This window comes from Chiloscyllium plagiosum, chromosome 6 (assembly GCF_004010195.1).
Source record: "Chiloscyllium plagiosum isolate BGI_BamShark_2017 chromosome 6, ASM401019v2, whole genome shotgun sequence".
NCBI lineage: Eukaryota > Metazoa > Chordata > Chondrichthyes > Orectolobiformes > Hemiscylliidae > Chiloscyllium > Chiloscyllium plagiosum.
Window position 1 is genome coordinate 106,008,458 of NC_057715.1, and position 13,539 is coordinate 106,021,996.

The 13,539-nt window shown below is 41.8% G+C and overlaps 1 protein-coding gene across 1 annotated transcript in view; it reads right to left on the bottom strand.

Moving 5' to 3' along the window:
- The window catches only part of LOC122550912 (interleukin-5 receptor subunit alpha-like), a 67,647-nt gene that overhangs the window by 13,219 nt on the left and 40,889 nt on the right, over positions 1-13,539 (bottom strand). Inside the window, exons 4-9 of the mRNA XM_043692342.1 lie at positions 12,414-12,561; positions 7,756-7,876; positions 7,502-7,677; positions 7,275-7,402; positions 5,321-5,465; positions 1,624-1,717 (exon numbers count right to left, since the gene is read on the bottom strand). Coding sequence (XP_043548277.1) covers positions 1,624-1,717; positions 5,321-5,465; positions 7,275-7,402; positions 7,502-7,677; positions 7,756-7,876; positions 12,414-12,561 — 812 coding nt within the window. The remainder of the gene's footprint in view (positions 1-1,623; positions 1,718-5,320; positions 5,466-7,274; positions 7,403-7,501; positions 7,678-7,755; positions 7,877-12,413; positions 12,562-13,539) is intronic.

The following is a 13,539-nucleotide window of genomic DNA, read 5'->3' on the forward strand; positions in this document are numbered from 1 at the left end:
GGTGAGGACCAGTGGGGTTCTGTCCTGGTGGCGATTGGAGGGGGCGGGGATCAAGGGTGGAGGAGCGGGAAGTGGAGGAGATGCGGTGGAGAGCATCGTCGACCACGTCGGAGGGGAAATTGCGGTCTTTGAAGAAGGAGGCCATTTGGGTTGTTCGGTAGTGAAATTGGTCCTCCTGGGAGCAGTTGCGGCGGAGGCAAAGGAATTGGGAATATGGGATGGCGTTTTTACAGGGGACAGGGTGGGAGGAGGTGTAATCTAGTTGGGCCCTCCCCCAAATTCCCTCCTCCCTACCTTTTATCTCAGCCCGCCTGGCACACGCCCCATTCCTGAAGAAGGGCTTATGCCTGAAACGCCGATTCTCCTGCTCCTCGGATGCTGTCTGGCCTGCTGTGTTTTTCCAGCACCACATCTTAAAAAACAAGTCAAGTGAAGGGCTATTCTCACTCTGGATTGTTCACCACAGTGAGCTGAACGTTGGCTTCAACTCCTGGAAAATGCCAGCGCAATCTTATTTCCCGCTGTGATTCACCATGAGATTGATAGCACTCAATGGGAAATGTTGCCGAACAAAGAGATCTTGGGGTGCAGGTTCACAGTTCCTTGAAAGTGAAGTCACTGGTGGACAGGGTAGTGAAGAACATGTTTGGTACACTTGGTCACTGCATTGAGTATATGAGTTGGGATGGCTGCACAGGAGATTGGGTTGGCCACTTTTGCAATACTGCATTCGATTCTGGTCTCCCTGCTATAGAAAAGATGTCGTGAAACTTGAAAGGGTGCAGAAAAGATTTACAAGGATGTTGCTGGGGTTGGAGGGTTTGAGCTACTGGGAGAGACTGAACAGGCTGGGACTATTTTCCTTGGAGTGTTGGAGGCTGAGAGGTGACCTTATAGTGGTTTATAAAATCATGAGGGACTTGGATAGGGTGAATAGCCAACGTCTTTTCCCCAGGTAAGGGAGTCCAAACCTACAGGGCATAGGATTAAGATGACAGGGGAATTATATAAGAGGGACCTAAGGGGCAAATATTTCAAGTGGAGGGTAGTGTGTGTATGGAATGAGCTGCCAGAGGAAGTGGTGGTAGTTGGTACAATTACAACATGGATATATAACTAGGAAGTGTTTAGAGGGATATGGGCCAAATGCTGGCAAATGACAAGATTAACTCAGGATATCTGGTCACCATGGCTAAGTTGGACCAAAGAGTCTGTTTCCACGCTATACAACACTGTGACTCTATGATTCTTCCCCATTCCCAGTGAATGGTATGTGTAACTAGTGAAGATACCTTTCAGCGGGTTCTGCTGGTCACACATGGTACACTGGCAAGAGTCTGAACATACCACTGCTGACCTTCAGGATCCTTGACCTTTAGCAGGGCATAGGACAACTGAAGCTATTTTGAACCTAAACCCCAGGCCAGTGAGTTCCACGAGGTACAACTCAATGAACCTTTCTTTGGAGAATTAATTTCTCAGTGTAAATATTCGAATCATTCCTATCATCGCAAATATGGCCATTATAGCCAGCATCTGATAAAGGTTAAAAAGCTAGCCAGGTTCCATAAATAAAGAAGGCAGAGTTTATAGATCACAAGGAAACTTTGGATGTACACTTACCTTCCGAATGCAAATATTAGAAGCAGTCCCACCATAGTTACAAGTACGACCGACATATGCACGAACCAATGCATATTAAGTGACAGAGTGCGTTCTGTAAATAAACAAGGCAGTTATTATAGGTCCGAAATAATGTTTATTTATTCAAGTGATGTGAAAGTTTCTTAAAAGGAAGTTGCAATGCAATGAGACACAATAAATAACAGATTAGTACAAAATACACAGAGAATATGAGCCTTAGAAAGTGGATTGCATTCTTATTAGGCATGTACAATGCTTTGTAGAACCAGGAATCCACCTTTACTCTGTGTAATCAAATCTTCAGGTGCTCATCACAATAAAATGAGCAGGTTAGGTTATGTTCAGGAAGTTGCCACCCAACTGGTAACGTGAAGATGACCATGGAGTCTGTGTTTATCATGTTAGTTGAGGAATAAGTCTACACCGAGAGCTAACTCTGTTGCTCCTTTTTTGAAATACTGCTGTGGGATCATTAATATCCACAAGAGAGAACACACAAGTCTCATTAAAGGTGATGACACCTCTGGCAATGCAGCACTCCCTCAGTGGAAGCTCTAGCCTAGCTGTTGAGCTCATGTCTCTGGAATGGGACTTCCTGACTCAGAGAAGGCAGCGATGTTGCCTGACTCAGAGCATTCTCCTTATTTCCTGTGGTCCATTGTTTCAGAATGTGGTTCCAATTGATAAGAACGGTAGTAGAGATAGACCAGGGCACGGTGGACTGGTGAACCTCACACCCAGGGTTGAGAAACTATTGGAGAAAATACTGAAGGAGCAACTACTGAAGATTAATCCCCATTCCAAGAGGCAAGGTTTGATCAGGGATAGTCACCATGTCTTTGTCAGAGAGAGGGCAGGCCGAACAAATCAGGTTGAATTTTTTTTTAAGAAGTTGACCAATTTTGTAGATGAGGGTAGATCAATTGATACAGTTTACATTGATTTCAGCAAGATCCCAAGGACAAGGTCTCACATGGGAAACTGATAAAGAAGGCAAAAGCATGTGGGAACCAAGGCAACGTGGCAAATCGGATCCAAAAAATGGCTTAATGGTAGAAGACAGAGGCTGGTGGCAAAAGGCTGTTGTGTAATTGAAACCTGGTGCATAATAGCATACCACAGGAAACAGTACTGGGTCCCTTATTGTTAGTGATATTCATACATGATATAGGTGAGATCATGAGGTGTATGATAAATACGTTTGCAGATGACACAATGATTGGCCAGGTGGTTGACAACAAGGAGGAAGGTCTTATGTTACAAGTGAATATAGATGGATTGGTCAGATGGGCAGAGCAGTGACAGATGGATTTTAACCCTGATAAGTGAGAGGTGATGCACTTTGGAAGGGGTAAGGGAATACTCAAAGAATGGCAGGATTCTGGGAAGCTCAAAGGAACAGACAGATCTGGGATGCTTGTCTACAGAATCCTGAACTTGGCAGGGAATGTTCATATGGAAGTTAAAACGCCATACAGGATGCATGCTTTAATCAGTTATTGATAACAAGCACAGGGATGTTAAGCTGGAGCTGTACAGAACGTCAGATAGGCCGGGCTTTTGCCCGAAATGTCGATTTTGCTGCTCGTTGGATGCTGCCTGAACTGCTGTGCTCTTCCAGCACCACTGATCCAGAGCCACAGCTAGAATACAGTGTGCAGTTCTAGATCATAGAATTCCCTACAGTGTGGAAACAGGCCATTAAGCCCAACACGTCCACCCAGACCCTCCGAAGAGCATCCGACCCACACCTGTTCCATTAACCTACACATCCCTAAATTCTATGGGCAATTTAGCATCGCCAATTCACCTAACCTGCATACCTTTGGACTGTGGGAGGAAGCCCACACTGACACAAGGGGAATGTGCAAACTCCATACAGACAGTCACTTGAGGCTGCAATCGAACCTGGGTCCCTGGTGCTGTGAGGCAGTAGTGTTAACCACTGAGCCACCATGCCACCTAGTCCCTGTGTTGTAGGGAGGATGTAGAGGGGGGTGCAGAGGAGATTCACCAGGATGTTGTCTGGAATAGAGAACCTTAGCTCTGAAGAGAAACTGAATAAGCTCAGGCTGTTTTATGTGGAGCAGAAAAGATTGAGGAGATACCTGATGGAGCTATTAAATAATGAGGGGCATAAGACAGGATGAATAGAAAGCCACTATTCCCCTTAGTTGAAGAGTCAACAACAAAGGGACATAATTTTAAAGTGAAAGGCAAGAGGCTCAGAGGGGCTTTGAGGAAAGTTTATTCCACTCAGACAGTGGTGGAGCTCTGGAATGCACTGCCTGGGAGGGTAACTGAGTTGGGGAAACCTCACAACCTGTAAAAGGTATTTTGAGGGGCATCTTTAGTTTCATAACATTCAAGGCCATGGGCCTAGTGTTGGAAAGTGGGACTAAGTTAGACGGTCGAGCATTTTTGGTGATAGAGACTCAATGGGCTGAAGGGCAGCTCCCCAACTTATGATTCTATTGTTTCGATAACAGAGGACTGGATTGATTGATGTAATAAAGAAATGGCATCTCTTTACAAAAGAGTATTGTCAATGGGATTTTTAAAAATGAGCATTTTTAAAAGTAATCATAATCTGACACATATCAAGTGGCGGCACGGTGGCACAGTGGTTAGCACTGCTGCCTCACAGCGCCAGAGACCCGGGTTCAATTCCCAACTCAGGCGACTGACTGTGTGGAGTTTGCACATTCTCCCCGTGTCTACATGGGTGTGCTCCGGTTTCCTCTCACAGTCCAAAGATGTGCAGGTCAGGTGAATCGGCCATGCTAAATTGCCCGTAGTCTTAGGTGAAGGGGTAAATGTAGGGGAATGGGTGGATTGTGCTTCGGCGGATCAGTGTGGACTTGTTGGGCCGAAGGGCCTGTTTCCACACTGTAAGTAATCTAATGTAAGTAATCTAATTTAAAGATGCAATTAGTGATTCATGAATAACCATGATTATAAAATTGAGCATATACTCATTATCACACTTTCTTTGTTATCCATCTTGTTTTATAACAATGCAAAAAAAGTATCCATGTTTCTTGGATAAACTAGAGTTAAAGCAGTCTGTCTTTAAGCGCAATTAGGACAAGGTGCAGCAGTCACAGGACAAACTGGATTGCTCTTCCGTGGAGCTAGCAGAGATGCAATGGGCCAAATGGCCTCTCCTTCTTGTGGTATGGTTCTGTGATTGACTCTTCAGTCATGCATTGTTGCTTTCTTCAGCATGGCACGTTCTCCTGATTAAAACAAAAAGACTCAGCTGTTTTGACCGTGCAGGTGTAGAAGGATCAAAAGAGAGAGAGAAAGAGGCATTATGTTGTAGGAGATGGTTAGTGTTCAGCAATAAGGCATCTGATTGTTTTCTGCGGGAACGGCGCTGGTTACATTCAGGTCTGCTCGCAAATCATTTCAGGCAGTCTTCAAGAATGGAATGGAGGAGGGAAACTGGGTGGTGAATTCACTTCCGTTAATTTTTATCTCATTGTGACCCCCATTCAAGCTGAACAATGACAGAGAAACCTTTAAACAAAACAGTCCTCAACCTGACTGATACCAAAAGCTCTCATATCTCACAAATGTTCAATCCGTGCTGTAAAACGGAAAACATAGGAAATCCGCAGTGCACAGAACAGTTAGAAAAGGTTCAGGAAAAGCAGAAAACCAGAATTCTTACCAATAAAAACCTCATTGCTCCATTCACTCCAATACTTATTCTCCCCGCAAGTTGATTTTGACTTTACTCTTACTTTCACCGAGTAACGTTCTGTGAGGTTGATACTTTGAAGGCTATATTTTGTTTCTTCCTCAACAATGAAAAACTAAAAGCAAAACAATTAATCATGCAGATCTCAGGTTCTATAAAGAAACCAGAAAATAAAGGACAACCATTTTCTGTTTCTTTTGCAGTGAGCTATAATGATCTGGCATTCACTGCCTGAAACAACTGGAAGAAAATTCAACTGTAACTTTCTCAAGACAATGGTATCACATTCCTGAGAAACAAAAGTGTCTTATAGAGATGGAGAAAGAGCAGGCAAACGGGATCATCAGCAATCAGACCTTCAAAACAAAGAGTCAGCCATGCACGATTGGCTGATTTGCCTCTTTCTGTGCTGGCTGGTGGAGTGAAGTGAAGAATGATGGGAAAATGCTCACGTGGAGCATGAAGACGACCATGGACCTAGAGAGCAGAATGGCCTGTTCCCAATGCTATAAATTTCAATATGATTTAAATTTAAGGGAATTTGTGAAGATTGCTCTTTATTAGCATCGATTGGAGAAACACAGACAGAACAGTACAGCAAGATGAATGGCCCAAATATTAAAACTAGTGCAACACAGCACATATGTTTGACTTATTTGAATCCAATTCACTACTAAGTGAAGAAGGGTCACAGATCTGAAACATCAACTCTAATTTCTCTCCACAGATGCTGACAGATCTGCTGAGATTTTCAGCAATTCCTGGTTTTGTTTCACGATTAAGTGTGATCTTTTTTTCCACCAGATGGGTAATATTTATCATTCATGTTGTGAACTAAGATTAAACATGGATGTTGCATTTACTATATCCCAATCTTCTCATACCCTTGCGAAATCTATAGACCTCTGGAAAATCACAGTCAGTACATTCAATTCTTTTTAGATCTCTAGGATGTTAGCCACCAACAGCCAGAGACTTGTCAGAACTTAATACATTTATTTTTATCCAGCTTCTTTTTTCCTGCTGACATCAATTTCCATAATCTCCAATCTCTTATAACATACGGGCTACCCACTCTGACTGGTATTCAACTCGTGTCTACTACAGTCAGTTCAGCTATCACATGGTATTTCCATTCTCGTGCAATCCTGTGTTATGAGAAAGTCACGTAATAGCATCACCATTTAAATGAATGGGGCCGGAACTACATTATAATCCAATACACACTTTAGAAACAGTGTCCCCAATTCATCATAGCAAACTTGATTTAGTGAAATGCACGTTATAGCAGAACGACCTGTATTAGCAGATTTAAAAGACAAACACAATTTTTTCAGGATTATTTCTCCAATTTCCATAATTTCAAAATGTGAAGTGTCACTTCAGCTACTCTTTTCTTTTCTGCATATCTATAAAAGCAACTATAGTTGTTTTTTATATTTCTGGATTTGATATATTATAACTTTCCATTTATCATCAACATATGGGTAACTATTTGTTGGTTTCTAAAACATCCCAGTTCTCAGACATGCTCCAACTCTTTGGAACCTCAGATATTTCTTTAACTAACGCACACATTAACTTCCTACGTATTCCTTCGTGGATGGATTTTTCTCACTGACACTATGTTTTCCAATGCAATGCATTTTTGTTGAATATTTTCAATAACTTCTGTAAAAATTTTCTACTGCTATTTGTCACCAAATCTTTGAGTCTCTTTACAAAATCAATATTAGCCAGTTTACCCCTAAACCTCCAAGCAATTGGCTTTGCTTAAGTTTAAGATTCATGGTTGTGGTTGGGATATGTTATATTTAAACCTACCATGAGATTTGAAATGCATTATTAAACACAATAATTAATTTTTTAAAAATGTTAATTGCTTGAAACTCAAGACAGTAAAGGAAGGAATATGCATATTTACCTCATGATGACCTTGATCCAAATTTGTAACTTGCAATTGAAATTGAAAACATCTACAACAATGAAGCATTTCCCATGTCACAGACAGATTTAGTAAAACCTTAAGATTTATTGGTGCGTTGAACATCTCTGAAAATTAAGATGTAAAAAAGCATTCACAATCAGCTGAACATTTAAGCGATGAAAACCACCTCAACCCAAAATATTAGGAAAGGGAGTATCTCATACCATATTCCCACGGACTAAAGTCTGTATAATATGCCTGAATCAGTGTAGAATTACTCGATCCATTGACACAGATTATAACGTTCTCAGCATTAACTTCGATTTGAGAAACATGGCAGCCCTGTCTGCCATCTTCATCCAAAAAATAGGAGGTACATTGACTGATGTTCCCACCCTGTCTTAAAGGGAAAATATTTGCAATCAATATAAAACAAATTAACAGTAAATTGTATTATATATCGTCATTTGATACCTACCTGTAATACATTTCATATCGGGTATCATGTGGCGCTTTGCTGCCCTGATTCCACGTACAATTCATCAGTGAATTATTATAGACAATACATGAGACATTAGAAGCCAAGGTTTCATGGTCACCTGCAATAATAAAAAGGGTTTTAATTAAAAGATATTCATTAAGCATATTTTTATTAAACAGGAGCTTTGAAAAACATGTAATAGCACAAAACTATGTTTTCTTTTGTAATACATAATGGAATACATAATGGAAAGCATTATGCAACCTCCGAAGAAGATCAGAAGGACAATTATAAACTTCATTTACATAAGGGACCATTTCCCCTCTCTGGAGGTGGCGAGCTGGAGAAATAATTGTGCAAATTTACGCTGGAGAGAAATACATGCATCTCACCACTTTTGTGCTAAGCATCAGAAGTAGCTCTGATGAAGAGCCACCAGATTTGTTAACTGGTGTTAACTCAGCTTTCACTCCATAGATGCCACCAGACCTGCTGAGTTTCTCCAGCAATTTTGACTTGTGTTTCAGATCTCCAACATCTGCAACTCTTTGCTTGATTTTCAGGAAGAAGCAATGTAGCCTCTAGGCTGATTGGTGTGCTAACACCATTCCCAGCTTTGACTTCTGCTTCCGGACATCACTGCTGAGTACACTTCTCAGAGGACTGTACAGAATAAAACAAAATTAGGGGGAATGTGAGTGAGGACGTCCATGGGCAACTTTGTCTCGTACCTAGTAATTACCTTAAGAAGTACCCAGGGCAGTTTTGTTCTATTAACAGCCCGATATAAATGGAAGGGTTGTTCTTTCACATGTTTTGATTTGAAACTGCACATTACCAGCAACTAAAGTGGTCAAATGTTGGAAGGTCATGTTGGGACTATACTGGACATTGGTTTGGCCACTGTTGGAATATTGCTTGCAATTCTGGTCTCCCTGCTAGAGGAAAGATGTTGTGAAATTTGAAATGGTTCAGAAAAGATTTATAAAGATGTTGTCAGGGTTGGAGGGTTTGAGCTATTGGGAGAGGCTGAATAGACTGGGGTTGTTTTCCCTGGAGCATTGGAGGCTGAGGGGTGATGTTATAGACATTTATAAAATCAAGAGGGGCATGGACAGGGTGATAGGTCTTTTTTCCGAGAGTAGGTGAGTTTAAAACTAAAAGACATAATTTAAGGTGAAAGGGGATATATTTAAAAGAGACCTTAGGGCCAACGTTTTCCCCACAGAGGGTGGTGCATGTATGGAATCCGCTGCCAGAGGAAGTGGTCGAGGCTGGTACAATTACAACATTTAAAAGAAATCTGGATGGGTATATGAATAGGAACAGTTTAGAGGAATATTGGCCAAATGCTGGTAAATAGGTTTAAAAATGTATTTTCGGATATCTGGTCGGCATGGATGAATTGGACCAAGGGATCTGTTTCCATGCTATACACCATGACTAAATAGCCAGGCGGGAGGCTCAATTTTTCACCTGATCACCTACCTCACTGATGAATGGGAAAGGTGGGTCATTTCCCAACTGGGAAACCGTAGTAACCCTCCTACCAAATTATGGGGGGAGACGGTCTCCAGTGTCCCAACTCTGGTAGGGGCCTAGCAAGTGCCCTTTGAAAGCTAACCCCCTTTCCCTTCCCCTCTCCCAGCACCCCAGCCACAAAATATTTATTACAACCCCAGTTGCTTTTGTGACTTCAGTGATAAACCTTCTTCTAAAAACACTGCAGTTAGTCTCAAGAAGGCATCAACAACAAAATATGCAATAAGAATGTCTGGAACATCATCCCTTCAAAGTTAGGTATGTGGTCTGCAGAGCTTTTTAAAATCTGCAGCTTTCTGTAATTTGTACATCAGGGTAACAGAACAGAATGCGCAGGTACAGCTATAGAGAAGATGCAGAGAAAGATCAACTCTAACATCTGAGAGGTCCATTCATAAGTTTGATAAGAGCAGGGAAGAAGCTATTCATAAACAGGTTGGCACTTGTTTCTGAGCCTTTGTATCTTCCTGGGCATCAGTGGACTCTTCATTCTAGACTTTTTTTTTTAATTCAAATTCTACCATCTGTCATGGTGGGATTTAAACGCAGGTCCTCAGAACATTACCTGGACCTGTAGATGAACAGTTCAGCATTCATACTACTGGGCCCTCACCTCCCCAAGAGAGCAGCATGTCAGTAAATTCCAACAATCACAATAAGGAGCTCTGTACAGGTGAGTAATTCCCTCTCTGCAATGTGCTGTTTCAAACCAAAACATGTGAAAGAACAACCCTTCCATTTATATCAGGCTGTTAACAGAACAAAACTTCCCTGGGTACTTCTTAACATAATTACTAGGTATGAGACACTGATCCAACAAAGGAGACATTACCACATAGCCAAAAAGAGAGAGCAAGGTGGAGAGGGTTATAAAGGAAGTTCAGACTTCAGAGCCGATTTGGCTGGACAAATAGCAATTCATACTAGTTCAGAAAGGGTTTCTGGACCTTGAGCAATCTTACTACAATGTCAGAGAGCTGCTTCTCACTAGACATAAGTAGTACAGTATGGGAGGAGTTAAAATGTTGCTGGTTGGTAGAAGTCTATCTATTGAACACATGGAGGAAAACAGGCAGAGAAACGTGTAGAATAGACCGACTAGAACCTAGACAATAGGGTAGTGGTGGAGGGTTGTTTTTCAGACTGGAGGCCTGTGACCAGTGGAGTGCTACAAGGATTGGTGCTGGGCACTCTACTTCTTGTCATTTACATAAATGATTTGGATGCGAGCATAAGAGGTACAGTTAGTAAGTTTGCAGATGACACCAAAATTGGAGGTGTAGTGGACAGCGAAGAGGGTTACCTCAGATTACAACAGGATCTGGACCAGATGGGCCAATGGGCTAAGAAGTGGCAGATGGAGTTTAATTCAGATAAATGCAGAGTGCTGCATTTTGGGAAAGCAAATCTTAGCAGGACGTATACACTTAATGGTAATTTCCTAGGGAGTGTTGCTGAACAAAGAGACCTTGGATTGCAGGTTCATAGCTCCTTGAAAGTGGAGTCGCAGGTAGATAGGATAGTGAAGAAGGCGTTTGGTATGCTTTCCTTTATTGGTCAGAGTATTGAGTACAGGAGTTGGGAGGTCATGTTGCGGCTGTACAGGACATTGGTTAGGCCACTGTTGGAATATTGCGTGCAATTCTGGTCTCCTTATCATCAGAAGGATGTTGTGAAACTTTAAAAGGTTTAGAAAAGATTTACAAGGGTGTTGCCAGGGCTGAAGAATTTGAGCTACAGGGAGAGGTTGAATAGGATGGGGCTGTTTGGAAGGGTTTGGAGGGATATGGGCCGGGTGCTTGCAGGTGGGACTAGATTGGGTTGGGATATCTGGTCGGCATGGATGGGTTGGACCAAAGGGTCTGTTTCCATGCTGTACATCTCTATGACTCTATAATAGACCTAATGCAATCAACTTTTCTGTAATGTAGCAGGAACATTTGGGCCAGATATATCTTTGAAGACCGTGTACTGAAATAAAGAGTGTTATAAAGAAACTCAAGGGTGAAGACTGTTAGTGACCTTGACTTCTCCTTGGCCAGTCTATCTTGAACCAAAATTCATAGCTGTGTGTACAAAACAATACAAAAGAAGTCTCCCTTAAAGGAAACAGAGAATTGGGATAGAAGGGTTGCTTTAAGTTTAGCAAACAGAAACCAATGGCATGCCACAGCGATCAGCTCTTTGGCCTCAATTATCTACAACTCATTTTCACTCAAACTAAGGGATATTGGAGCCAAATTTGCAAACATTGCAAATATACACAGTGAAGCAAGTTGAGAAGAGGACATCAGGTGGCTGCAAAGTGAGGCAGGTAGATTGAGTGAGTGGGCAGAAATAGCCTGTCTGCCAGCAATTTTGGGGTACAGGCAGAAATAGCCAATTGTCCTCTCTTGGTTAAACATCTCTGCCACCAAACCCACTGAGGAGGAGGACGCAAGACTCCTAATCTGTAGATGATTGCCTTTCTTGAATTTACTCTGAAATCCACAACACAGATAAAAGGCCATTCAGCCCAACGAGTTAATGCTTGTGTTGCTCTTTGTGTGTTCATCTATTCATCGAAGATGGAGGCTGTTGATTTTATAAACATTAATATATTAGATTACATTACTTACAGTGTGGAAACAGGCCCTTCAGCCCAACAAGTCCACACCGACCTGCCGAAGCGCAACCCACCCACACCTATTCCCCTACATTTACCCCTTCACCTAACACTATAGGCAATTTAGCATGGCCAATTCACCTAACCTGCACATTTTTGGATTGTGGGAGGAAACCAGAGCACCTGGAGGAAACCCACGCAGACACGGTGAAAATGTGCAAACTCCACACAGTCAGTCGCCTGAGGCAGGAATTGAACCTGGATCTCTGGCGCTGTGAGGCAGCAGTGCTAACCACTGTGCCATCGTGCCGCCAACATGCAAGTTGTTTTATATATATTGAACATTTGCAACCTATAACAAGATACAGAAGTCTGCATATACTCATTGATTAATTTTATTCATGCATACAACCTTTCAAAAAAAATTATTCCTTCACAGGAAGCAAATGGTGCTGGTGAGATCAGCATTTGTCACCCATCTCGAACCATTATTAAGAAAAGACCATACCTGGTGGTGGTTGGATATCAATTACAGTCCAGTTGCTTTCCACTTTTTTAATTTTGCGCATAGCCTGGACCATAGTTTTAACTCGTACGGAAACCCCCCGGTGTAATTCAAATGTTTTCCTATATTCTGACTCCAGAAGCCTGGAATCCTGTGGTAGAAGTTCAATCAAATAATTACTGTCAATTCTGACCATCCCCATTTTTATCATGTCTTTTGTGCATTTTAAATTTTGCTCAATCATGGCATGAACATGTAGGTTAACTGCGGTAACACATTTGCTCCTAAATCACAAAGTTCTGGAATCAAGTCTCCATTACAAGTCAATGCTCATAACTGCAGTGGGGCACTGAATGAATTCAGTTCCTCCTTATTTGCTCTGACCAGAACCCTCTATCAAAATATTCTTTCAGCCTCCTTTTCCCCAAGGGAAACAGTCCCAACTTCTCCAATGAATCTTCATAACTGAAGTTTCTCATTCCTGAATCTTTCTTGGGCTCTCTCCAGATTTTTCATGAAATGTACCACCTAGAACTGGACAGAATGCTCAGCTGAGTTTCTCCAGCAATTTCTGTTGCTTCAGATTTTTAGCATCGGCAGTTCTTTGTTTATATATTGAGGAATATTAGTGTTTTGTTCAATATAACCTCTTTGCTCTCATACTCTATGTGCTATTAATTAAATCCAGGATCCTGCATACATTATTAACTGCTCCCTCAACCTGCCTGGCTAGTTTTAATGACTTATGCACAAATGCCCACAGGTCTTTTGAAAGGATTGTCTCCGTCTGCACTGTCTTTCAAATTGCATCCTTTATTTTGTATTACCTCTCTATGCTCTACCTTCCAAATAAATTAACTTCCAAAGGAATCACTTCACATTTTTCTGCATTGAATTTAATTCATAACTTCTCCGCCCATTTCACCACTTCCAAGGTGTACACTGATATCCTGGACCAAGCTGATCATCTAAATGCCGCAATCAATTAACTTACTCCTTCTTCCCTTCTCTATCCCTACAACCAGCACAACTGAACACAAGAACTGGTTCATGAAGGAACTCAAGCTGTTGAGTCTATTTCCTTAGGAAAGATGTGGGCAGACAGGCTTTAAGGTAAAGGCAGAAGCAG